General features: G+C 43.3%; 1 protein-coding gene across 1 annotated transcript; it reads left to right on the top strand.

Annotated features, from left to right (window-relative positions):
* Positions 1-30: 30 nt before the first annotated feature.
* On the top strand, positions 31-27,319 carry GNB5 (G protein subunit beta 5). Its single transcript, XM_075006456.1, has 11 exons — positions 31-318; positions 2,668-2,804; positions 6,701-6,742; positions 7,607-7,683; positions 9,937-10,069; positions 17,343-17,486; positions 19,625-19,716; positions 19,845-19,893; positions 23,350-23,446; positions 24,384-24,550; positions 24,931-27,319. The coding sequence occupies exons 1-11, from the start codon at positions 207-209 to the stop codon at positions 24,940-24,942; spliced, it is 1,062 nt and encodes a 353-aa protein (XP_074862557.1). The 5' UTR covers positions 31-206; the 3' UTR covers positions 24,943-27,319.
* Positions 27,320-27,953: the final 634 nt, after the last annotated feature.

Genomic DNA, 27,953 nt, shown 5'->3' on the forward strand with positions numbered 1-27,953 from the left:
CCAGGTGTGGCTCCCGGCGGGTGCGGGAACGGCGGCACGCGGCGGCCGGAGCCGCCCCCCGGCCTCAACGTCAGCGCGGGGCGGGGCGGGGCGAGCAGAGCAGCCCACTGCAGGGCTCGGGCGGTGGGAGCTGCGGCAGCCGCGGTGCGAGCCGGGCCGGGCCGCCAACCCCTCCCCCTCCCCCGCTCTCTTCCCGCCGCGCGAAGATGGCCACCGAGGGGCTGCAGGAGCACGAGAGCCTGGCGGCGCTGCGCAGCGAGGCGGAGAGCCTGAAGGGCCGCCTGGAGGAGGAGCGGGCCAAGCTGCACGACGTGGAGCGTGAGTCGGGGGCCGGACGCAGCCCCCCGGCGTGGGGCCTGGGCTGGCGGGAGGCCGGGCCGCGCTGCTCCCCCTGCGCCGCGTGCGCTGCTCGGGCGGGTGCGTGGCCCGGCGGGGGGAGTGCCCCCTTTGCACCCCGTTCCCGGGGCGGGATAGGGGGAGGGCGGCGCCGGGCCCGGGCCCGGGCCCGGGCCCGGGCCCGGCAGGGGCAGGACGGCTGCAGCTGCTCGGTGGGCGCAGCGATGCAGGTGCATCCCTCTGGGCGGCAGCAGCAGCCAGCGGGAGGTTCCCCTGCGCCTTTCTCCTGGCCGGGCTTTCATCGCCGCGGTGCGGCTGCAAGGGGGGGAATCCCACCCGCGGTGCCCGGGCGCTGGGACGGCCCTTGCCAGACCCACTGAATCCCCCTGTTCTGTCCAGCTCCCGAGACTGAGCAATGCACACAAACGCTCCGCAGACGTTGACATCACCTTTCCCTTTTGCTCTCCTTGCTGTAGAACAGTACACCCTTGTTGACCCGAAATCCCTGAGATGCAAGACAATAATATTAATTATTCTGTGCTTTTTTTCCCCCTACTAATTTTATGTGCAGAACTTGCTATTTTTTTCTTGGCCTGCGGAGGTGATTTTACCCGTGATTTTTTTTTTTCCTACTTTTCCCCTCCTGTCCCTGGATTTGAAGTCTGTTGGAAGTGGTGATTGATGTGATCTGTCTGTAACTCCAGGGGGTGGCAGGAATGGGCAGATGCAGATTTAAGGGGTATTTATTTATTTATTTATTTTGGTAGTAAATGAGGCATCTTCTTGCCTAAATTTGGTTATCACAGGTTTTGTCAGTATCCTCTTAATAACAAACATGGAATGGAGGTGCCTCTTTAAAGAAACATTACCATAAATCAATACTTTCTTGCAGTAAAATTTCTGTAATATAATCAAAAAGGTCTCAGTTTAGCAATACTTAAGCATATGCTTAAAACTTTCTCTGTTTAACAAAACATATGCTTAATTCTAACTGTGCATGCTCTAACCATGACTCATTGTGGAATGCTCTTCTCATGTTTACTTTATAGATCAGTAAATAAATATTTTTCTGAATTTTGTTTTGTTAAGGCTGCATATTTCATACATGGCTTGATTTCCATGACAAAATCTGACTTCTAGCATTTTTCCTCTTAAAAGCATGGTTGGTTTGTTTTTCAATCCTTGTATATCCACTGAACAAAACTGTTCAATAACTTTTTTTCTATAGATTTGATTCTAAATTGGGGCTTCTAGTCTCTTTCTGTGCTTTTAAGCTATTTCCAATAGCTATCTCCAATAGCTATCTCTATTGGGGGAAATAAATAACTTCCTCTTCTATATCTAAGATTATAATGGTTATTTTTAGCAATGACAAAACCATGAATTTCCCCCCAAAATAAACTCCCTGCTTTAATGTGTTTTCCCATTTTAATGTGAACGGTAGCTATTTGAAAAAATGTGAATAGACATCTGAAGTCCTACCATTTTATTAACTTGCAATCAGGAAAACTCTCAGGGTTAATTGCAGCATTTAAAAGTTTGGATTAAAAATATAAACATTTTTTCAATTTATTAGTCAGTTTTAAGGTTGGGGGGGACTCTTAATATCCTCTAATCTGACATGCCCCCATTCTTGCCATGCATAGCAGAGGTCAAAGTAGTAAACCCAATAATTTCTACATCAAGCCCCATGATTTCTGTTTTACTAGAGCATACCTTATAGAAAGATATCTAATAGTATTTGAAATATTTTGGGTCCAATCTTTCACCTTTACTCACTATTCTTGTGAATAGTCCTGCTCAGAGCATTGTAGCTACTCGCCTGAGTACGGGTTGCAACATCAGGCTCATAATTTGTAATAGTGTCTTTAAAAATATAGCAATGAAGGGTCCTGTGGCACCTTATAGACTAACAGAAAAGTTTTGAGTATGAGCTTTCGTGAGCACAGACTGACTTCATCAGATGCTGATGAAGTGAGTCTGTGCTTACGAAAGCTCATGCTCAAAACTTTTCTGTTCGTCTGTAAGGTGCCACAGGACCCTTCGTTGCTGTTACAGATCCAGGCTAACCTGGCTACCCCTCCGATATTTAAAAATATACTAAATATTTCAAAATTGTTATAGGCCTTTGAAGTCTGTTCTGGGCAGCTATGAGTTTGCTTTAACGTCTTGTTGTAGAAACACTCAGATTACTGACTACTCACCTGAGCAAACTCATTGTTCTTCCTGGAGTTACTCACATGAGTAAAGTTACTCGTGAACACTAATGTTTATAGGAGTGGGGGTTTAATATGAAGCGAACATCTGGTGATTATGGTTAATTCTCCACAGTTCATCAAGTTGCAGAACGTGTGGAAGCACTAGGTCAGTTTGTGATGAAGACCAGGAGAACTCTGAAAGGCCATGGTAATAAAGTCCTCTGCATGGACTGGTGCAAAGATAAAAGACGAATTGTGAGCTCTTCCCAGGTGAGGAAATGTGTAGAAGCTATCTGAAATCAGTAGTATCTGGGCGCAATTCTGATAGCTGCATCTGGTAACATGAATTGGAAATGAAGTCTATAGTTAGTCTAAATGCTTTCGTGATGCCTGAAGCGTTTTTGGTAATATATTTATTCAGTAGTCTGGTATGTGTTCTCTGAACAAAGAATACAGTTCTGGTAAGCATCACCAGGCCTATTAGAAATGATACGCTAAAGACCCCTCATCTATTTTATTTGCATTTTTCCAGTGTTCACATTACATATAGAGCATTATAGCAAGCTGGTTTGGGATCACATGCCTCTTATTCTTTATGGACACTCAGTATGCAGCACTTCACCGTATCATTTGGAGAGAGAGAATTTGGATGGGAAAATCTGAAAACATTTTGATTCTTCTGGAAAAGTCCTAGTGTGATCTTTGTACGTGAAATCCTTGTTGTGGTTGGGAAGATTGATGTGACCCCTTTTTTTGTTTGTGTTTTTTTTTTGTTTTTTTTTTTATTTTTTAAAAAAACCACTCAGCCAGCTAGAATTATTACAAATATTTGTTTCTCAAAAGGTTCAGTCTGTAAATCTGTTTGAGATCAGTCTTTTATGTAGGGGGGTTGAGGGAAGCATTGAGATGAAAGCTTTTCGCTTCTAGGTCACTGGTTCACATTCAGAATGGTAATGGCTGGAACTTGTTACATCTGACAGCTTCTGTGAAATGATTTGCTGTCTCAATCTAGCACCTACAAGATAGAATAGGATATCTGCATTACAAAACCTCCACAAGAGTGACCGCTGTTTTGTGCTGTTCTTAGAGGTCTCATCTAGGAGACAAAATATTAAATATTTAGTTATTTTTTGAAGAGACGAAGTCTCAGTGTGTGGGTCTGAAAGCAAAAGAGAGAGGCTTTATTCCACCTTTATTCCATGTGTCCTGAGAAAACGCTTAGGCTAGGGTTATACTAGCAAGTTTTGCTGACACAATGTCCACACACAAAATGCATTTTGTTGATGAAACTCATCGCTTTCACTGGTAGCGTTCTGCCTCTCAGCCATGAGGCATAATGTTGCTGTTGACAGACGCTGTCAACAAAAAAGCTGTGTGGATGCTCTGGGGAGGCCTTCTCTTGACAGACAGGGCATCAAGAACGATGGGCAGCCCTGTCTGCTTCCTGGTGCCTGTTTTGTCAAGAGAGCAGCTGGGCAGTCCAGGTGCGTTGCTGACAGAGCAGAGTGCTCTTCTGGTTGGCTACGTCTACACTAGAAGCCTCCGTTGACAGAAGTCACGGTCGGAAGGGAGTTCCCGGCTAAATTTCTGTCGACAGATTGCATCTACACATAAAAGCAAATTGAAAGAACAATATGCTCTGTCAACAGAGAGCGGCCAGACTGCCTGGCCCTCTCTTGACAGAATGGCTGCCAGAAGCTCTGCAAACAGGGCTGCCTGGTGAACCAGAAGCCTTGTCTATTGACAGAAGGGCCCCAGAGCATCTATATGGCTGTTTTGTCGACAGAACTCTGTTGAGAGGGGCATTATACCTGAACAGGGAGAGGCATAACACTGCCAGTGAATGGGCTGGATTTTGTCAACAAACTTAGGCAAAGAGCATTTTGTGCATAGATGCTCTGGGTTTCTTGCTGCCAAATGCCCAGTCTTTCCAGGGAAAGCCTCTCATGTAGATAGAGCCATTAGGTTTTGCATGCGGGTGCACTCTGTGGATAGAAGCTGTGTCGGAAAATCTCTTCCAACGGTGACTTCTGTAGACAGAGCGCTCTAGTGTAACCATAGCCCTGTGGTTTCAGATATTAGCATAGCAAATCTGGTGTGTTTTCTGTTTGATAGCACTTACATCTTTTTTTTTTTTTTCATTTTTTAAACCTCTGTTTTAAGAAATGAATGAGTCCAGGGACAATAACAATGGCTGGTTGCAAACAAACAAAATTTACTCTTCCCGAGCTGGAATGCTAAAGGATATTAGGCCAACCAAAAGTAACTGGCATCAGCACACAGACAAAAGTGATTATGTAGCATGCTATTGATCGCACGTTCATTCTTGTTACTAGATTACTTGGGCAGTTAAAGGTTAAAAGAAGGGAGGGAAGGAAGGGAGTAGTGGGAAAAGCAGATAAGCAGTACTGGGAAGAGGAGAAAATTATGAGCTAGGATAAATTCATTTGTAGGAAAAAAGAAAGAGAACAAAAATTTAGCCAAGTGGTTGTTTCTTGAGACAATCATGACCTTCACAGTAAAGTTGAGGATAGTTCCTTCCATTCACTGAGAGGCTACATCTACCCTGTGAGCTGGCATATGCATCCCCTCATCATGTACACGTAGTCGTGCTGGTGCTTGTTGAGCTGCTGTGAGCAGCAGTAACAGGTTAGCCATGGCAGCATGGGATGGGGCAGTGGAGGCACCACTGAGCTATGTCGAGCACCTGCCAACGAGGAGTGGACTGGGAATGGGGAAGCCATGCCAGTGCCCCTGCTACCCTATTTATACCCACACTAGCTATCACTGAGGTGGTATGCACAAGCACAGCGATCACACCCCTCGCTTATGGAGTAGGCAGCCAGAGAAGGAGGGAGTTGCTCCCTCTGAGGGCTAAGGAAAGGCCTTTTAAAGAGGGTTGTAAGCTAAATTCCCTTTATCCTGCATGGCCATGCAGATTCTGGCTAAGCCCCCCACACTGGCAATTAAGCCCTGCCCAGAAGCTCATGGCTCAGTGGGGTGAGATGCCTCTCCCCAGTCCATGAAGCTGCAGCACTGGGAGAGAGGTGCCTGATGCTGGCTACCCCATTATGGAGCTGCCATGGCCGGGACAGCTCTGTGCTGGGGCCAGCAGCAGGGGCCACATGGCTCCATGTGCTGCTCTCATTCTGAGCGTTTGCACAGCACTTCTGTAGGCTGGGAACCAGCCAATGGGAGCTGGTGTGGGGGGGTAGTGCTTGCGGGCGAGAGCAGAATGCTGCAGAGCCCCAAGCCCCCTATTTCCCCAGTCCAGGAATCAGGCTTGCTGGCCACTTCTGGGGTGCAGCACCGTGCCCCAGGACAGGCAGGCATGCGACAGCCTGCTTTAGTGCTTCTGGCTAGCCCATCCCAGTTAAGCCTGACCCCAAGCCCAAAGCCACCTCCTGCATCCCAACCTCTTATCTCTGGCCTCACCCCAAAACCCACACCCCAGCCCAGAGCCCGTACCTCCTCCTCCAGACCAACCTCCAGGCCTGAGCCCCTCCTCACACCTGAAGCCCTCTTTCAGTCAAAACCCCTCATCCCTGAACCCGCCTCAGAGCCAATACCCCTGCCTGCACCCCAACCCCCTGCCTCAACCTGCAGACCCACTCCAGTATTCCAAATCCCTCCTCCCCAGCCTCACTCCAGAGCCACGCTCCAGCCATAGCACTTTCCCCCCTCCCCACACCCCAGTTACCTGCCCTAGCGCAGAGCCTCAGTCACATTTGCCACCCGCTGTCCTTGTGCAGAATGACTTTTGTTACATGATGCATCACCTCCATACTGGTGCACATTGTGCATGTGGACATAAAAAATGAGAAGCAGCACTGGCTGAGTGAGGGTGCTGAGACTGGATTTTTTTCAGAGGTATACTGGGGGGAAAAAAAAGGGTGTCTATTTCCACACCAGGCTTTTTGCTTCCATTTGGCCTTTAGTGTGAGAGGGATGGTGCAGTGTCATCTGCATTTACAGAAATAACTAGCTTAATTAAGAGGCATCTCTGGTTGCCAGCACGCTGGTTGCTAATAACAGTGTTGTAAAGGTGGTGACTTATTGCCTGTGGACAGAAGTTACCAGCAGTGCTTTGCCAAATCTCTGCTATGCTAGTGTGAAAGTCTACTTTGCAACTCTCAATTTCTCTCCCCATTGTGTGTTGAATTTAGGATGGGAAGGTGATAGTGTGGGATTCCTTCACTACCAACAAGGTAAGTGGATTTCTGCAGTTTTCTATATACGCCCAGATATGGCTGACAAGCTAGTGGTGGGAGTCAAAACCCTTTCCTCTGTCTTCATTAGTGCACCAGAACTTGTGGCTGTGAAAGCTTCCAACACGTGGCACTCCATCTGGAACATGAGTGTGTCATTAGTTGGCTCTGTCTGGTGCAAAGCGGGCCTGGCAAAGTGCAGACCACACCAATAAACACCTGTATTGAGTGCCCTGACATAATTGGACCCTACTCTGTCTTGTTGAGGCTTATTTAGCCATAATGTGCCCAGACTATCCTGCATGAGTGATGCTGCTCCCTCTCCAGCCCCTTTCAGTGTGGCTCATGTCTGCATAGCATTAGCACAAGCTATAGCTAACAAAGAGCATCTTGGCATCAGGAAAAACAGGCGGCTCTATCAACTACCTTTGAAAAAATGCTGCAGTGACCATCCAAAATGTGAATGGTTCTAAGAGGCTCTTGCAAGTGCATCTTGCACAATTGTCATGGAGTAATGCACAATCAGTCATCGTTTTTATTAGCTTTGTACTGGGAAATAAGGCTATCGGTACTGAGATAGGCGCTGCTTGGCAAATGTGCTTGATTCATGTCCTCATTAATCCTCTTGGTTTCACAAAGAAAGTTGGTCTTCTTCATTTGCAGCTCAATTCTGCACTGTTCAAGTTTAGGAGCAAAAAATCTATGAAAAATGGGCATAGTCTCTGATCTGTTATCTGTTTTCATTAAACACAATGAAGTGTCATAGCAGCATTTGAGTTATTGTGTGATTATTTTAACACCAATTAGAGATATAATGCACTCAGAAGTTGGTTCATGAAATGTAAGGAGAATATTGTGTTTCAGGAACATGCAGTGACTATGCCATGTACTTGGGTGATGGCATGTGCGTATGCTCCATCTGGCTGTGCCATTGCCTGTGGGTAAGTAGAAACTCTTGCAGCTTCTTATACTAGAGGATCTGTCTTCTGAGCTAAGGGAACATTTTTAAAAGGTTGGCATCTTTCTCCCTCCCCCTCCAGCTTTCTTTAAGAGTACTTTAAAAAGCAATTTGGAATTCTAGGAATGAAAACCTCATATTCAGTTTGGCCAGAAAAAAATAACTGTCCGGATTAGTCAGTTGATTATTATTTTCCAAAATAATTTTAGAAAATAATCTTCTGATTAACCCTTCTTTACTCATCACTGGAATTGATTGGTAGCTGAACAGATACTGAAAGTGCTATCATTTGGATGCTATAAGCATTTAGAAAAGTGTTACACTCAGTCTCCAGATTGCTGCTTAGTCATGGGGTGTGGGCTTGTGTGTTCCAATGAACCCAAGAGCGATATCATAGGGAGTCCCGTATTGCAGCAAGGTCACTCATGGCATCAAAGGGTAGGGTCCAGACAAAGAGTGATCCTAAAAGTCCTCAATGGCAAAACGGGCAGGGGATAGCAAGGGTCATGCTACAAACAGCTCTGAAGGTGGATGAAGGCTGCAGCAGACAGGAGACTCCCAGTTGTCGTGGATTCCATACCACCGGGCCTGGGCCTGGGCCTTCTATCTGTCAAAGACTGTGTGGTGGCTGCAGTGCAACTGTTCCCCCACGTGTTAATAAAAGTCGCACACAGGCATCTTCCTCTGTATATTACTGAGAGTGGTAATCTGTGAGGGGTTCGTGCAATTTGAGAGGTCCTGCCACAGTGCAGGCGAGGACAGGTGGAGAAGAAGAAAAGAGCGTCAAAAACTGCCCGCACCCCTCCAACAGCTACCAGCGCCTGTCCCTTTTGCGATAAGACCTGTGGCTCCAGAATCAGGCTGGTCAACCATCAACGGACTCACAAATAGGCAGGTGACCTGACAATGTCCTGTTTGTTATCCAATAACCACCAAGAAGGGGCACACAATGGGCCTGGTTCTGTGCCACACTGGTTCACATGGGTGTAACTCCATTGACTTCAGTGGGGTTACTTCTGATTTGTACCAAAATGAGATACAAACCCAAAGCAGGGCCTGATTCAAAACCCTGTGGAATGAATGTGAGTCTTTCAGTTGCTCTCAGTGGACGTTGAGTCGGAATCCTTTTGTATGGTGGACTATGTACATATTGCATGTTTTGGTAACCATGTGACTCTATCCATAGGGAGCAGATATCTTTGTCTGTTTCAGACTTCTGCTAATATCTTAGGGCCACATTGTCAGTTACCTATCTCTAATATTCAAGATTGAAGCACTGACAGCTAAAGATCTCTCTTCCATGTGATTTAAGTCACATCGTAATCAAAACATGCAATTTGGGCCTGATCCAATAAGCAGTATGGTGTCAGAGTTTCACAGTATATGCAGATCAAGGACTTGGAGGATCTTAAGACTATATTAAGTTATATGTAAATTGAGTACTCAAGGAAATTGAACAGCTGCTTTTTGTCATCCTGTAACCCACACACCTAGGTGTGGTTTACTGTCTCATTTTGTGCTATCTAGCCCACTTCACAGAGAGAGAATAAATGTCCTCTACAGCCAAAGCTAAGAGCTAGCTGGTCTTTAGCTCAAGCTGTAGAGGTGCCCTGCACTAAGCTCCAGAGGTCAGGGGTTTGAATCTGCCTGTGAGCAGCTACAATTGCATCGTTGGATCATTGAAATTCAAATGGTTATTCCAAAGAATTCTTTTTTAGCAGCAAATATATCTGCTGCCTACTTTCAAGTTATTTTGAAAGAATTATCTTCAAGCCATTAGTTGACAGCGTGTCTTTTCCCATAGAAGATGTGCTAGATTCAGTAAGTTGGATAACTGGTGATCTCATGAAAGTAATACTAAAAACAGTGTAATTCAACAGAAAATTGGCTCTTTGATTTTATTCATAAGATTAACTACAAGGTTACTATTGTATCACCTGTCAGTAAAGGCTGGATGGACTGTGATGCAATAAAAAGAAGTTTATTAATTAAATGCAGGTAGGAAATACTTAAGGGTTAGGTCCTTGGTCCCACTTCCAGCAGTTCAAATCAACAAAATAGTCATACATTTGCCATAAAGAAACAGGTCGGGATTCCTGGTGGTGTAATATAATGGAAATCTACATTTATAGGATTTGTTGTTGCAGAATATTTAGTATATTTCACCCTTAAGTTTGTCATCCCACCTTTTCTTGTCAGTAACTTTTTTTCTGTCTCTCTTAATTCTTAACTCTAGTGGCCTGGACAATAAGTGCTCTGTGTATCCACTGACATTTGATAAAAATGAAAATATGGCTGCAAAGAAGAAGTCTGTAGCAATGCACACAAACTACTTGTCTGCTTGCAGCTTCACTAACTCAGATATGCAGGTAAATACATTCAGGTGCAGGTTGCTCAGTTGTTGTAATGAATAACCCATGATCTGAATTTTACTTGGTGTCGCATGGAGATGCACAGCTCTCTCCCTTGCACCAGAGATGGTTGCTCTACCCAGTGGGATATTCACATTCTGTGCCAGGCAGTGGTTGCTGGTAAGCAGGACACCGTCCGTCTCTGCTGGAAGCTCCATAAAGCTCTGCTGATAAAGATTGCCTTATAAGTACATATTTTATTTATAAATTGTATGTATATATCCTCATATCTGGCGAGCTGAAACACAGAGAAGCCAAGTGATTTACCAAAGATCACATAGTGTAGGGCAGGGCAGGGCAGGGCAGGGAATAAAATTCATGTCTTCTGAGTGCTGGTCTGGTGCCTTAGTCAGGAGATCATCCTTCCTATTTAATAAATATAAAAAAATCCAGTTCCTGCAAGATCACGAGTGCATGTGGGCATGAAAGAATCCAAGATGATAATCTATCCCATTCTTGTTTGAGAATTTAACATTCTGTTCCTTAGGCTGTTGTAGCAAATAAATGGGGTATTTTCATTGTTATGTAAGTCTGTCAAGTCTAGATAGAAAAGTTGTGCTTATTTCCGTAGCTCCAGGTATTTACAACGCTTCCTGAGGAAGTGTCATCTAGGATTGCATCTGTTTCAGAGCATGAGCTACCCAAGAGTGAGCTGTTGTTTGCCATTATGTGGTTGTGGTAATGAATCTGTGATGCTGATTCACGTCTATTGCCATGGAAACAGCGAAAGGCAAGGACCTACCCAGTGTGCTCTAGTGCACTTAATTGTGGCTGTACAATGCAGGAGTCCAGCATAATTAGGGCAGAGTAAACTTGAAGTCTAAATTAGGTGGAGTAATATTTGTGAAATACAAAAATAGTGCTTTGCTTTCCTGGTTACACCTGTGGGAACCCTGGCTCTTTATTTTTGTAGGGTTTTTAGTATTGTCTACTTATAATCAAGCAGTGAAAACAGCTGAGTTTTTCTTTTACATTCATGCTGAGTAACATAGATATAATTCCGAATAAACTACTGTTTGTTATTTGTGCAGCATCAGCCAATATGAAGGTGCTTTAGACAGTCAGCTCTAAAGGAGCCCTGACCCAAAGGGCTTAGTCTAGCTATACAGAAATATTGGACTGTGGATCAATGAATGTTTCTCTGTTTGAGTGACGTTTTGTAGTGTCAAGTATTAGTTTAAAATATAGAAGTGAAATGAAGAGAGAGATCAGAAAATACAGCTGGCAATGCAGTCCGCCTTCGGGATTCCTTATTAGTGATATAACAGTCCTGAGATAATATTACTTTTAAAAGTAATCCGGCTGTGGTGTAAAAGGTGCATAAACAGTGTAGGGCTTTCCTGAGTGCTACTTTTTGGTTAGATATTAAGTATTTGGATTCACTGAGCAGCCCCTTTCCTCCTGGGACATATCAACAGTGGCTCTACTCACAGTCATGGAATAACGCCAGACATGACTGAAAGGCCTCATCCTGCCAGCAGCTGAGTGCCTTATGTTAATAAGAGGGAAAGCTACTCATCACTTTGTGGGAGGCACACAGCACCCTGCAGGAGCAGGCCCTCCCAGGCTACAGCTACATTGCAAAGGTATTTTGAAATAAGATACTTCAAAATATCTTATTTTGAAGCTACACACAAAATACATTTCAAAATAGCACTTCCAGACACAAAGCGCTATTTCGCAATAGTGCCTTAGGGCACCATTATAGCTTGGTTTGAAGTAGTGCTATTCTATGTCTTAATAGCACCTATTTTGAAATAACAAGAAGTCCTGTGGCACTTTATAGGCTGATGGTTATTTTGGATCATAAGCTTTCGTGGGCAAAGACCTGCTTCGTCAGATGCGTGAGTGGGGGGTTCTAGAGCAGGGTTTAAAGAGGGAGTCTCAGTCAAGGGCAGGGCCAGAGTTGACAAGGTCATGGAGGATGTGGCCCATTATCAACAGTTCATGTGGAGTTGTGCGCATTAAGAGGAGAGAAATCAGGTCAGTTCAGTCAGGAAGGATGTGGCCCATTATCAGTAGCTAATGTGGAGATGTGAACATCAAGCGTGGCGAAACTGTTTTTGTAACTGGCCAGCCACTCCTAGTCTCTGTTCAGTCCTTGGTTGATGGTGTCAAATTTGCAAATGAATTTCAGCTCTGCGGTTTCTCTTTAAAGTTTCAAGAACAACAAGGAGTCTTGTGGCACCTTATAGACTAACAGATACTTTGGAGCATAAGCTTTTGTGGGCAAAGACCCGCTGCATCTGATGAAGTGGGTCTTTGCCCATGAGAGCTTATGCTCCAAAATATCCATTAGTCTATATGGTGCCACAAGACTTCTTGTTGTTCTCGAATCTTTAGAGTTTGTTTATGAAGTTTGTTTGTTGTAGGACTGCTAAATCTGTTACTGAGTGTCCAGGGAGACTGAATTGTTCTCCTACACAGGGTTTCCCAACCTATGGGTCGGGACCCAAACATGGGTCGCAATTACATTTGAAAAGGGTCACCCACTTGGCTGGGTGGCTATTAAGAAACCATTTGCACTCCTGAAGTGGTTCTCAACTTCTTAATTGCATTAACAGCTGTCAGGCAGTTAAGCCATCAATTACATTGAGAACTGCATACCTGAGCAGCAGCTCCCAGCTCAGATAAGGTGAGGGCCTGAGTCTAAGGTTGGGAAGGAGTGAGAGCAGAGCTGATCAGCTCCCTGGCTTCCATCCTCTGCAAGAGATGGGGTGTCCGCAGACCCCAGCAGGGTTCCTGCAGCTGGAGCTGCTGGCCAGGGCTCTGTGCCCCAGACAGCTTCCAGCCGTGGGAGTCCCTGTGCCTCTAGTGACTCCCCTAGCCCCTGAGTGTATCCTCTAGCCCCCTTCTGCCCCTGAATGACTCCTAGTCCGAGTGTGACTCCCCTAGCCCCCTGTAAACCCCTCCAGCCTCTGTGTGACTCCTCTAGATCCCCCCCAGTCCCTGCGTGTGACTTCCCTAGCCCTCTGAGCCAGAGTTACTCCTAGCCCCCGAGTGCCACTCCTGTAGGCCCCTCTGGCCTCTGAGTGTGTGGTTTAAGCTGGGGAGAGCAGTCAGGGGATGAGTGTCTTTCCACCACCACAACTCTAACTATAATAAATGTAGTATTGTTATTTTATTAACATATTTCCCTTTTTCTATTAAATAACTATTATGAATATATAAACATGAGAGGATACAATTTTATATTCTTTCCTCAGGCGCAAAATTAGCTAGTTACGGCTCTGCTCTCCCACCTTCCCCCTGGTTTTTGAATTGCCTTGGGTCACCAAGTCTTCCTGAATTGTCAAAATGGGTCCCCATCTGGAAGAGGTTGGGAACCTCCAACAGGTTTTTGTATGTTAATATTCCGGATGTCTGATTTGTGTCCATTTATTCTTTTACACAGTGACTGTCCAGTTTGGCCAATGTAAATTGCAGTGGGGGCATTGCTGGCACATGATGGCATATGTTATATTAGTAGATGTGCCGGTGAAAGGGAGACTGCAGAGCTGCAATTTGTTTGCAGATTTGACTTCATCAACCAAGGACTGAACAGAAACTGGGAGTGGTTGGCCTCTTACAAAAGTAGTGTCTGGGCTCTTGAGGTTCACACCTCCATATTAGCTACTGATAAATGGGCCTCATCCTCCCTGACTGAACTGACCTGATTCTCTTCTCTTGATGTTCACAGCTCCACATGAACTGCTGATAATGGGCCATATCCTCCGTGATTGAACAGACCTAATCAGAGGGGTAGCTGAGTTAGTCTGTATCTTCAGAAACAACAAGAAGTCCTGTGGCACCTTTATAGACTAACAGATATTTTGGAGCATAAACTTTCGTGGGCAGAGATCCGCTTCGTCAGGTGCACCTGATGAAGCGGATCTCTGCCCACGGAAGTTTATGCTCCAAAATATCTGTTAGTCTGTAAGGTGCCACAGGACTTCTTGTTGTTTCTGAAGATGCAGACTAACTCAGCTACCTGTCTGATACTGTTTTAAAATAGGTGTTATTCCTCCTGCAGTGAGGGTTACTGATTTCTAAGTAATGCACCCACTATTTTGAATTTATTTCAAAATAGCACCGGTGTAGTGAAGACACTAGCAAAGTTATCTCAAAATAACTATAATGTTGATGTAGTCCCATCCGGCAATGGGAAAACAGTGTTGCCCCACTCCTAGCCAGCTATAACAGTATTTTGGGATCTCCTAGTATTTACGTGCAGAGGACAGACAGATGGTAGAAGAATTGGAAACAGCTCAGACACTCCTGAGTCACCATCTTTTCCTCAAACCACTAGACATGCTCTCACCCCTTAATGACTGTGAAGCATTTCTAGTACACTGCACAAGCAGAACAGGCAGGAGTAGGGAGTCTTCTGTAAGACCCACAATCCCTTAGCATTTGAGCCTGTCTTTCTGCATTGTCGTAGCTAACACATTTTTATTACTGCAGGGACAGGAATGAATGTGTTTGACCCCAAACCCTGGTAAAATGTTGCATATTACCACAAGGTGGCAGATGGAGATGCTTGATCCAATGTTTCCAGGCTTGCAGAAAGTCTAGAAAACTAAAATGACAGATGAAGTGCATCTTTCGCTCCATGTTTTTGTATAAGAACCATTTGAACTTGAGTTCATAACATTTCCTGTCTAATCGGGTTTCTTATAAAATATGAGTTCTGTGCTGAAAATGGGTCACACCCTTAAAACATCTATCTGCCTCTCACTCTGCACATCCTGCTCATTCAGCTATCAAAATGGGAAATGCTGGTAATCTAGCAGAGGACAATCTCAAAGTCTCAGCCTGGAAATGTAAATGTTCCGCCATAGTACAAAACTGGATCATCCTAGATGCAAAAATTAATTAGAAATAATTGCAGAGTCTATTCTGCACCCTCAGTCCCAAAATCTTAATGCATCTCCACATGGTAGATGACAGCCTCTGCAGGCTCCTGGGCAAAGTGTAGTGCGGGGGCCTGGCTCTGTGCTCCCGGAAAGGAGGGGACCTCAAGCACTGCGCAGACTACAGTGCACCCCCACCACCCCAGTCTTCAGAGCCACATGGTTATTTAAAGAGCCCAAGGCTTTAGTCACTGCCACAGTAGCAGCAGCAGTGGCTGGGAGCCCTACTCTCCTTTGAATCTCTAGGCCCTGGGGCCACTGTCCCTTTTCCCCTCCACACACACCCAGCCTGTTGGCGGGCCCAAGTGCCCCTGTATTAATGGAAGGGTAACCAACTCCGAACTTTTGCCAGAAATGATCTATTTCTAATTCCTGTGTAGCCCTGTAAATGACTCTTTACTTGCAAAATTATTTTTCTCATGCAGCATGATTCATTTTGGCTTTCAGCTACACCTACCATTCTTCACTAAGCACTAAAAATGGGTATGACCCCTCTCTATTCCATTGTTTGTCTAGGGAGAGACACCTTAGCATTTAAGTTGTGAGCCTTGTGATTCCTTGTTCTGCATACAGGACTAAAATATTGGGTGACATTTCAGCATACAAAATTTGTAATTATATAAGAGCTGCTGATGGCTGCAGGGAAGTTTGTACAATTGAAGGTCGCCATCAGGATGAGAGTAGCTGTTGGCAAAATTCAGTCATTACATGTCCAAATCCAGTCGCACGTTAATGATTTAGGTTTCAGGACACGTGATGGACTTGCCAAACAGTTGCTGGTTTAAATTCATATTCAGATTATCTGTAATTGACACAGACTTTGTTGGCTCCAGACCTAGCTGTTTCAGGCAGTAGAATAAGAGGAACTTAAGAAGTTTATTTAAATCCACAAACTCTTCACTTAACCCTTTTTTGGATTCTAGTTTCATTAGCTTGAACAGGAAAGACATACCAATCTTGAGCTTACGACATCCTGGTAGAAACGGAAGTACAGGAAAAACCCAGTTATCTGACATAATTGGGACCGACCGATGGTCAGGTACCTGAAAATGTTGAAAAACTGGGGTGGGGCGAGAGGATAACAGAGGGGGAGGCCAGAAGCGTGGGGACATGTTGCCTGGGCCCCTTCTGAAGTGCTGGTGGCCGGTTCCCTGGGGCAGGTTGTGGGATGCTGTCACTGTGGAGCCAGCTCCCCCGGCGGGCAGCCCCTGCTGGTGCCTGGGGTGCAGAGACCCAGGTGGGCAGCTGCTGCTGGCCCTGGAGTGTGGAGCCAGTTGCCCCAGTGCCGTCACCCCAGGCAGCTCCCTGGGTGAGCCCCAGCCAGCCTGGGTGGGCAGCTGTTGCTGGTCCCCACAGGGCTGCCAGCTGCTCAGAGCTGGCTGCTGGCTGGCAGGGGAGATTATCCAGCATTCTATTTCATCCCATACTACCTCAGGCAGTTGGATAACCAGGGGTTTTACTGTACCAGCTGACTACAAGCTTGGATGTGTTACTCAATGTCCCCTCCTCAAACAAATGAGAACAGAAGCAAGCTGTTAAGTTACTATAGTAAACTCTTTCATCTCCAGCACCCCTGGGACCAGGAGGTTGCTAGATAGTCAAATATTCTGGATAATAGAGGGGCGCACCTAACAATGCGTAACACACACGCACACAAAAATAGATATTAAGGAAAAAAAGTATGCGGAATACTTGATTTACCAGCAGTAGTATTGTACACTGTAAACTTACTGTATTTTGTGTATGTATTTGTATTATGGAAAGCATAACTAAAATTTACTTATAGTTAAAATGCGGGTTATTTGAGAGTTCCTGATGATGGAATGATGGATATGAAAGAGTTTACTGAATTTCCCATGTGTGTTGCAATATTCTGCTTTTCCTTTTTGCCACTTTCCTTTTGAGAAAATCATGCTGAGATCCACCTTGGTTTGCTGACTCCAATCTACTGCGCAATAAGTTCAGTAGAACCTCAGAGTTACAAACACCTTGGGAATGAAGGTTGTTCATACGTCTGACCAAAATGCTGCAGTTCTTTAAAAGTTTACAACTGAACGCTGACGTAACACAGCTTTGAAATTTTACTATTCAGAAAAATGCTGCTTTTATCTTGCTTAATTTACTTCGCCAAATCTTTTTTTAAATTCTCCCTTTATCTTTAGTAGTTTGTTTGACATGGTACAGTAGTGTAGTTTACTTTTTTTTGCTCAGTTTGTAATTGTGGTGTTCATAACTGAGATGCTACTGTAAAATCCAACTCATTAGGTATGTGAGGCACAATAGTTTCTGGGTGAACATGAGGCTTTTATGTGATGTTGCCCTTTCCTTATTTAATGTAGATCCTGACTGCTAGTGGAGATGGAACATGTGCCCTCTGGGATGTTGAGAGCGGGCAGCTTCTGCAGAGTTTTCATGGGCATGGGGCTGATGTCTTGTGCCTGGACCTGGCCCCTTCTGAAACAGGAAATACATTTGTGTCTGGGGTAAGCAGGGTTTTTGTTTTATGATGTAAATCAAGGAATGGGGGAAAGCAGGATACGTAGGAAAATGGGAGGGTTGTGATCGTGTTTAAAGAGGAGGGTGGGATGTATGGGGCGAGACCATACAGGGTAACTAGTGCTGTCACTGCAAACACACCTTTCAAGTTGGAGTTAATTAACACTCTTCCTGCAAGGTCAAACCCAAACCCCCTCGGGCTGACTGGGAAGGGGAAAGACCAAGAGTTAAAGCAGTGAAAATGCATAGAGCAGAAGGTGGCGTAGGCCTTCTGTAGACAGAATTCCATTACGCTGCACATGGCTTTTCATACTTGCCTCCTTTCTTCACTCCATGCTTGGAGTCATAGTGGGCGTGATCATCAGGAGTGGCCAGAGTGCTGTCTCTGCACTGCAAGCTGCAAGAGGGTTATGAGTACCAGGTGGTGCACACATCCTTATGCTAGTTCAGATGTAAATAGTAGGACAGCTGCAGTAGCACAGGTACGCAGCTTAGCTGACCTGTGCCCCACTGCTATGTGGGTGAGTTTGTTCACAGCATGGCTATAAACTGGCACCTATTGCTTGTACAGTCATGGCTGTCAGGGAACTAGTGCAAGTTACGTGTATGGGAGCTGGGAATCACACCACTAGCTTGCAGTGTAGATGTAGCTTGAGCTGCCCAACAGACTAAAGCAGGAGGAGGAAAGGGGCAGTGACTTGCCCAAGGTCACTCAGCAGGTCAGTGGTGAAGACAAGACTCCCAGACTATTGTGTGCTGCTGGGTAGGATCCTGCCGACAGTGTGGGGCTCTCGGCCTTTCCTGCTGGCCATGTGCTGGCTGGAAGCAGCACAGCATCATGTGCATTCCTGTGGGGTGTGTGGCCCTGATGGGGAAGGAAGCAGGTGGGGATCTTTTGTGTGCTGCCTTGCCTGCCGGCACTACCCCAGAGCCAGAGCTCCCATTTGGCCAGGAGCAGGAGTGGTAGGGTAACCAAATGGAAACGGGACTGCCCCAGCACCAAGCTCCCCCATACGCACACCCCAGCCTGATTCCTGCACTCCCACCCACACCCCAGCCCCTTGCCCTGAGCCCCACAATGCAGTGCCACGCTACCTGTAAGAAATTTAAACTGCCTTCCTCCTGCTTATGCTTCATCTGGTGGTTTAAACGACTGTTCACAATGAGAGAACGTTTCCTGGGTTAGAAAGGAAGGAAATGAATGGGACAAAGGATGAAGAAGATAGTGACTGCGTAGTTTAACCAAACTATTGTTGTACTATCTGTAATTCTCCAACAGCTCCTTTTATGTACTGCCAGAGGAGTATTCTCCCTAGCTGTCTAATTATACTGTATTTGTTTCAGAAACAATAGTAGAGTTCTTCTGTACAATCTCACTGCGTGTATTTCCTCCAGACCCCAGGGGTAAAGTTTCAGAGGCTCTGTGGCCAAGATTCTGTGCTGCAACATCTGTATCCATAACTGAAATGCAGGTGTAGATCTGAGTGCTGGTGCCTCCCCCCTGCTCAGCTATGGGCTTGTCTACACTTGCCCCCAACTTCAAAGGAGGCATGTAAAAATCAGGGTGACAGGAGATTACTAATGGAGTGCTGTGGTGAATACACCGCATTTCATTAGGCATATTCTCCCCTGTGGCAACTTCGAAGTGCCTGCAGTTACGCATATGCCTTCACATTGAAGTGCCCGCACGACTTCGAAGTGCCTTTACTCCACAAAAGTTCCATGTGTAGCCATGGGCACTTTGAAGTTGCCATGGGGGAAAATTTGCCTAATGAAGTGCTGCATATTCACTGCAGCGCTTGATTAGTAATCTCCCATCACCCTGATTAACATGCCCCCTTCGAAGTTGGGGGCAAGTGTAGAGCCCAGCCTGTGGGTGCAAAACAGTGGTGAAAGTGCTCAAATTCCTACAAACATTTGCATGCTCATAAAAAGCGGGATCATGTTCTAGGCTTTCTGCAAATATAGCTCCATCTGTGGAGCGGCTTTGCTGAAGCATCTCCTTTTAGGAGATGTAAGGTGCAAAGCCTAATAGGGATGGAAGGGGTGTTTCTTCTGTAAGTGAATTTTAGGGGAGCCGCTGTGTGTATGTGTGTGTGTATACTTGGGATATTTCTCTTTTTAGGGGTGTGACAAGAAAGCCATGGTTTGGGACATGAGATCTGGACAGTGTATTCAGTCATTTGAAACTCACGAATCAGATATCAATAGCGTCAGGTCAGTGCATTTCTGGCCAAGTACTTTTATAACATTGTAATACAAAGCTGTGTAGTGATTTTATTTCTGAAACCCTACTTCTTTTGACTAACATATCGTTGTACTCTTTTCCATTCTCCCCTGTACAGGTACTACCCAAGTGGGGATGCTTTTGCGTCTGGTTCTGATGATGCAACAGTTAAGTTCATTCGAGAACTTCATTTAAAAAAGTTTTGTGAAAATACTTGTAAATCCCTGCAAAGAATGGGCCAAATTCACAGCTGATGAGAAGTGATTTTATTAAGCCCAAATTTTTAATATGTGGCTAGAGGGAAATGCTTACAGAATTCTTAGCTGGCCTTTGGAAGGTCCTGGTTGGGAGGATTTCTGTGAGAGATCTTTCAGCTTCATGTATTCTATCAGTGTCACTATGGCAGGCATGCAAGGAGTTTCAAAAAGATTTTTAGGCAAATTCCCTCCATTAATCTGCTTGTAAAATTTGCAGTCACATCAGTTTACACAGGCAAAAACAATCTACATGTGCTGCTCTATGCCCCCCAAGTTTTATACACCCACAGTCCAGCTGACAAATGTCCCTTAAAACCTTCAACTGATTTTTCTGCCATTTTAAACTGTGCTCCATTCTCTTGAACTGCTAGGAGGGCTACGTGGTTCACGATCCTGTGGTTTCTCTAGCATCTGGTCCAGAATCAGATCCTCTCATGTGGCCAGATGAACTGAGCAGAAGTTGCAAGAGTTTGTGCAAAGGTAGCTTAAAGCTGCTGCTCTGCATGGGCGAGTCTGTCTTCATAGTGTCAGTCTAATTTACTCTGAAGTGCAACAGTGATGAAGGCACAAAAACATAGGCCAGGTTTAGCACTGTAGCAGTCTTATGCTAGAGCACAGACTGTCCAGCGTCCAAGTGCTCATGTGGAGACTCGTGCTGTATCAAAGTGTGCTTCCACTTAACTCAAATCTGTGTTCTTATACCAGAAATTGTTATAGGAATTAACATCAGCTTCCCCTCTGAAAAGTGTTGAACATACGATGCCTCTGCTGTCAGGCATCAGCAAAGAGGTTATGGGTTGGATATGGGCTTTTAAGCACCAGTGCACAGTTCTCTATCCCTTGACATAAAAGAGTGATTCCAACAGCTACTAGCATTAGTAGGCCTCTATCTTCTATTTGGCATCAGATTCTTGGATTTTTGAGGTCTCCAGATTTACTGACTGGATGCTCTTCTGAAAGATGTGTTTTAGACAGGATCAACACAGGAGAAACTGGATGAAAATTCTGTGGCCTCCAGTATGCAAAAGGTCCTACTAGGTGATGTAATCAGGCTTCTTTCTGAACTTCAAATCTGTGGAAAAAGACCTCTAGGAAAGGATGTGGCATGTTAGATCAGCACGTTTATGTGCAACATCAGGATCCAATTCTGCCTCATGGTCCTCAGAGGCAGACCCCAGTGAGGTCAGTGGGTCTCCAGATGGGTACAAAGGTATGGCCACGTGCATTACATTACAGAATCTGGGCTGAAATGTGTCACACTTCAAAAGGGGGTCTTCAGAAGGAATTTGGAGACATTTTCTGTTTGCTCAGGCATTGCCTTTAATCTTGGCTGGGATGCAAAGTTTTACTGAAGTACTCAATGTAACACATTCAATTAGGCATCAAGTAAAAGCTGATTTAACCCATGGAAAGATTCCTATTTACTTCAGTGGGTTTGGGATCAGATATTTATGCGCTTTTTCGGGAGAAAGTGGATGGCATTTTTAGAAGCCAAAAGCTTCTGTTACAAATTATAACATCTAGCTGAGAGTACAATGTATGATAGCAAATAGGGATGTCATATTGTAAGCCTCTGCCTGGTGGAAACAGTGAAATAGCGAGAATTTCTCCATACCACATACAATGGCAATTGTGCTTACAAGTAAAGAAGATCATCTCATCAATTACGTGTGAATCTCTCTAAACTGAATACTTTGGGGGGTGGAGGTGGGTCAGTCCCTCTACAGCTGGATTTTTTTAAAATTAGAAATAGCAAATTGCTGCTTTCAGTTGAGACTGCTGAGACCAGCACTGTACGACTTTTGTCACCTAAAAGAATGCTTTGAGGTGATGTGGAACTGTGAGTCCTGATTGATGAGCTGCCATAAATGCATGTTTACATAGGCTTTTTCTCACCTGGAGTGAACTGACCCATTAGTCAAGATTTTCTGATGGAATTGTTCATTAGCTCATAGTGTCAGGAAACGGTGACTTGAAATACTTAGCAGTTTGTGAATAATACGGTCTCTGCTTTATGCACAGACTTGAACATTGGCCATTTTTCATTAGTAAGGACTTTAATATTAAACAAACCCATCTAGCCACTGTTTGCTTAGACTTAACTTACTGAGGCAGTCGAGTTGAAATACAGCTTGAACAGCACACATGAATTCAGGGCTGAGTAAGTGCTGCTGAATTTTTTGGTCTGAACATAGAATTTTCCATATTAAATAAGTTAAAGCACATTATTATATAATAGTATAATAGACATGTAAAGCCAGAGGCTGTGGTGCTGATTGGAAATTTTTCAGCAAAAGGTTTTTGTTTTGTTTTTTGGTTGGAAAATGTTGATTTCTTCCAAATCCAAATGCTGTGTGGAAATATATTGATTGTGGTTCAACTTTCATTGGGAAGCTTTCTTAAGTCTAGGATGGAATTTTCTGGTTTTTTTTTTTTTTTTTTTTTCTTCCTCTGTGGGTTTTTTCATGGAAAAACTTTGAAGGTTGTTTCCCTCCAGACTGAAAACAAATTCTGAAAGCTCAATTTTTGGAATGTGAAGTGGAATTATTTTTTTCTGACCAGCCTTGAAAGGCTGTCCCACCTTCCGATAGTAAATACATCAGCTATGTCTACGCTAGAGGGTTCCGTTGACAAAATGGACGTTTTGTCGACAAAACCCAGAGAACATCCAGGTTCCTACAGCACTCTGTTGACAGTAAAGCGACAGAACACAGCACTTTTGTCGACAGTCTTAGCCTGCTCCCGACAAGGCATAATGTCTTTGTCAACAGAGATCTGTTGACAAAAAAACATTCCACCCATTCAGGAGGGTCCTCCGTCGACAGACGGGGCTTCAGGAACACCGGGCAACCCTGTCTGCTGTGCTTCCAGCTGGCCATTTTGTTAAGAGTGACCCACTTGGCAATTTGGCCACAATTTGTCTACAGAAGTTTTGTTGGAAGATATCTTCCAACAAAAACTTCTGTTGGCGATTCGCTGTAATCTAGACATAGCCATCATGAAGCAGGAGTGCAGGTAGACTGTGCGAAGGCTGTCTGTGGATACTCTTGAGTCTAGAAAACCACAGTTCCTCTCTGGGTCAGCATGGAGAAATGATCTGACAAATGGTCAGAGAATTGCTCAGCTTAGGCCAGTCAGCCTGAGGTTCCTTTGGGCCCAGTTAGGATCCACATGTTTAAACAGCCTGTATAGTGGCCCCAGGTATTCCTGTGTTCTGTAGCCTGAAGAGTGGAAGCTGCATGGCCATTTCCCATCATGCGCATGAGGTTGAAATTTCTTTCCCCTTTCTTCTCTTGCTTTACACAGGGTAGCAATTTGGTCTAGTCCTCAGTGATGAACATAATGTTGTTTCTGCTTTAATTCTAGTGTCGTTTGTATGACCTTCGTGCTGATAGAGAAGTAGCAATTTATTCCAAAGAGAGCATCATTTTTGGAGCTTCTAGTGTGGATTTCTCTCTCAGTGGTGAGATTGGAATTGGGGGAGGGGGGGCTATACAGATTTATGCTGGGGGAAGGCACATAGGCTGGGATGCAGCTGTGGTTCTTTTTTTTTTTTTTCTGATGTAAATTGTGAACATTTGTTGTTACAAACGAGCTAAATTAAACATGGAAAGCAATTTTTCCATGAATTCATAAATCATCTTCCTTTGTAAAAGATTTTTGTATTGAGTAATGTAATTGCTTATTTAATTTTAGAAGCAAATATGTTGCTATGGAGTGAAATCCTGGCTTTAGTGAATGCAATAGTTAATTGCGCCAGGATTTCACCTCTCGTTTAAATCCACCTCAGAGCCAACTAGAAATAGCACGTAATATTAATTGTTAAAGTGCTCTTTTTGCCTCAGCCTGCATGCCTCTTTTGAATTAATCTCTGATCTCTAACAGCTGAAAGGATGTAGCATGTTATCCTTGGATAGAGCATGTTATGAAAGGATAAATGCTGTAATGGAATGTGTAATGCTATTTTAAATAAGAGGGCTCAAATGCCATTACATTCCAGTTGCAGAAAATGGTCAGCAATTACTGGTAATTACTATCCAGGCAGAGCCATGATTATCGAAATATTAAGTTCTATAGCAAAGGCCTGAGCAAAAACTGAGGCCAGACTTCCATGATATTGCTTTGGTGTGCATAAAGAATAATTAATCAAATTTAGAAGGACCTTTGTGTTTGAAGCAGCATCCTGCACTGCCCATGACAGTAAAGTGAGGATGGCCTTGTATTTAAGGCACAGGATTGAGTATCAGGAGACCTGATTCGTATTCTCGGTTCTGCTTCCCACTTCTTACAAACAGATTTTGCTTGAGCCAGAAAACTCTCCTCTTTCTTCTTTCACTATTATTACTTAGAAGTTTAACCTTTTAAGCCATTATTCTGTAGAACTGTGATTCTGTTTGCAGGTCGCTTACTGTTTGCTGGTTACAATGATTACACCATAAATGTATGGGATGTTCTGAAAGGGTCTCGTGTATCCATTCTGTTTGGCCATGAAAACCGAGTTAGCACCTTACGAGTTTCACCTGATGGAACTGCATTCTGTTCAGGATCGTGGGATCACACTCTACGAGTAAGAGATCTTTCTTTCAAAAAAAATGCAGGAATTTTCACTGGCAAATTCATTATAGAAATTGTTCAGGGGGTAGAATATGACACAAATTGTTTCAGAGAAATTAAAGCCCATTAATATCATGGCTGCTGCTACAGAGAGTAAATAAGGCTTAAATGATATTTCCCCGGGTCAAGACTGTATTCACCATTAAAAGAAAGTGCTATCGGAACATAATCAACAAACAAACACTGGGAAATAAGTTAAAGTAACTTCTTCATGCTCAACTATTTACCCATAAATGTGGCTCTTGTAAATTAACCAGGCTTTTGTATGGAACAGAAGTGTACAGAATATACAATATAATTCCGTAAAGAATTGTTCAACTTTTTTCTCTACAGATCTGGGCTTAAGCTGCAGTGCAGTTTTCAAATGCAAATGAAGATTGGTTCCTTGGGCTACAAAGAAAAGGAAATGTGAAATGTCCTTTAAAAAAATGTAGCATTACTGTTGTAGTTTCTGTGATTTATTGATCAGTTGCAAATCAATATAAAAGTAAAAACAAGCTAGGACAACTTGTTGGCTAGGAATTAATTCAGTATATTAGCTACACTATCAAGTATTGTCACTGAACCACAAATAAACACAAGTAGATAGCAAAGGTTATCTGCTTTTAATGCATAGCAGACATCAACTTGTAATAAAATATTTTTAATTCTGAGACTATCTTCTATTGGGGTGGTTTAGATAATTCTAAAACCAGATTTTTTTCCTCTAAAATCATCTGTATCATAGAATTTTGTTATCCAATGCAAATGATGTATTTATTATTTGCAAAAATTGATTTTTTTTAAAGCAAAGTTGAAAAAAGACACCTGATGTTATGTGGGTAAAAGCTATGATTTTTGAAATATTTCATAGTAGTTCATTGTATTTTGGTGTGAAAAGTTAGAAAGCAAATTAGGCAATAGTTTACCTTATGATGCCATTACAGAAGTAATAATCCTAATAATTAGGGAGCAGAGAATCTAATGTGAAGATACTAGTTGTCATAAACAGTATTTTTTGTTTTGTTTTTGTTTTAAACAAGTCATTTCAATCCCTGTTTTTAAATATCCTTTCAGATTTAATTAACTATTTCATGTCTGTCATCTGAATTTAAAGAATTCATTGAAACACAAAGATAAGCTACAAAGATGAGTACTATAATTTTATGGTTTACGTAGTCACAAGATAATAGTAGTTTGATGGAAATTTTTAAACGTATCACTTAGTGAGTGAACTTTCTTTGCATGAGAGATACGACTTCTAAGCACTAAGTAATAAAATCTTTGCAAGTCAACCAGATTGATTCTCTGATCCTGACTCTTTCACTAAGGCTGCTTTATACCTAGAGCCCTGCGTGGATACAAAATTGGTTTCCACAAAAATGATCTGCAGGTATTCACATTGACATCCATGGATGTGGGTACCAACAGGCATAAAGTAGGTGCCTGTAGATTTGCATAGGCTCTGTTTTATATCATATTAACTTTGGAAAACAGCCTTAAAGTGCTACAAATGTAATATATTTCCATTGTAAGACCACTTTACAATATCAGAGCTGCATAAAGTGTCCTTAATGTAAATGAGAATCAGATCCCCCTAAGCAGAATTCCATAGTCCTTTCATTGACAAAGCTCCCACTGAAGTTAGTGATATTTTATTCTAGTAGTAGGACTGTAGCATCAGAGCCTAAATCAAGAATGCACAAAGGTGGAAGAACTGCTGAAGGGGCCCAGTCTTGCCAACACTTATCACAGCCATAGTGTTTACTACAGGGAATAGTCCCAGCAAGTCAGTGCAACTCCTCATCCAACTCTTTAGCAGCAAATGTTTGGAGGATCTGACCCTATAGGTGAAAGTTGTCACAAAATAGGTGTTGGCTGTAGCTTATCCATGTGCTGAAAATTACTGAGGGCCAGACTGGGCCCTCTTTGCTCATACTTGAATGGTACCATACTGCTAAATTAGTGCCACTGAACTGGATGGAGGTAATGGGGAAGTAAGGCCTTATTTATTATGAGTGAGGGTAGTACAGTTAGGCTTTCAAAATGCAATGAATAAGGTGCTTCTCTGATAAGATGAAAGGTAAATTTTATATTTAGATTGTCAGGAGTAAACATTTGGTTCTTGGGGTTCGTTGTTCATATTGAATGGTAACAGAGAGGTAGCTGTGTTAGTCTGCATTCCAATAAAACAAAACAGCAGAAATGTAGCACTTTAAAGACTAACAAAATGATTTATTTGGTGTTAGTCTTTAAAGTGCTACATTTCTGCTGTTTTGTTTAGTTCGTATTAAAATATCAAGAACTTCATTACATTTTTAAAAGGTGATTTTAAAAAAAAGCAACTGTGTGTATTGTTTGTCCTAGAAAGTCTCCTAATTCATGAAAATATATAGCTCCATAAATCCAGAATTAATTGAGGATATTGACGCAGTTGTTCACGTTATATGGAGAAGATGACCTTTCACTCCTTGTTGAACTAGTTAATTTTTTTCTGCTTGAAAATTTAGCTCCAGTGCTTTGCAATATTTGTGGCAAATTATCCCTGTAATAAATTGAATGCACTAGGGAAATTGTCTGGAGCTCATTGTGCAATATTGAGTTACTACACTGTATGCATTTGTGCACAAACTTAGTATTAATGTTTAGATAGTATTTATTGGTAAGATATTTGTTTTTGAACATACTACATTGTGTTGATACTTATAAATGACCTAAATATAATAAATATTTTACATATTGATTGTGTATTTACAGTCATCTTGCACATAAGTTAGATCTTTTGATTACACTATTGTTTCCACTCCTTGGTGTATGCTCATGCCACCAATGCCTTTGCTTTCTAACCAGCTGTTCATTTGTCCTATAAAAGACCTGATACCATCAGAATCTGATACAGTAGAATAGAGACAGGTCGAGGGAGAGCCTGGAATTCAACACAACAGCAGAGGGGCTGGAATTGACCTCCCCTGGTCCAGCAAACTCCTTTGTTCAGGACCACTCAGGTCCTGAGGATGCTGAGCCACAGAGGTCTAACTTGTATTTTTAAAAGGGAAAAGAAAGAGAACATGGCGTATTATACACCTATGCCTGGAAAAATACTGGAACAAATTATTAAGCAATGGCTGTATGATCATGTAGAAAATAAAAGAAATCATAAGGACTAGCCAGAATGGATGTGTTAATAAGAAATCACAGCAAACCAATAGAATTTTTTCCTCGTTTGATAGGGTTACTGGCTTAATCAGTGGGTGGGGATGGAAGGGGGGAAGCAATAAGATGTGAAATACCTTGATTTTTTTAGTAAGGTTTTTGACCCAATCCTACATGATATTTTCAGAAGCAAACTATGGTAAGGTGATCTAGATGAAATTACT

The sequence above is a fragment of the Carettochelys insculpta genome, chromosome 12 (assembly GCF_033958435.1).
Source record: "Carettochelys insculpta isolate YL-2023 chromosome 12, ASM3395843v1, whole genome shotgun sequence".
NCBI lineage: Eukaryota > Metazoa > Chordata > Testudines > Carettochelyidae > Carettochelys > Carettochelys insculpta.

What these genes read in the sequence shown, in the direction of transcription:
- GNB5 (XM_075006456.1), top strand. Translation starts at nt 207, where the DNA reads ATGGCCACCGAGGGGCTGCAGGAGCACGAGAGCCTGGCGGCGCTGCGC. An exon ending in GAATTGTGAGCTCTTCCCAG is followed by an intron (nt 2,805 to 6,700) that starts GTGAGGAAATGT and finishes TGTTGAATTTAG; the next exon opens with GATGGGAAGGTGATAGTGTG. An exon ending in TGTGGATTTCTCTCTCAGTG is followed by an intron (nt 23,447 to 24,383) that starts GTGAGATTGGAA and finishes TTCTGTTTGCAG; the next exon opens with GTCGCTTACTGTTTGCTGGT.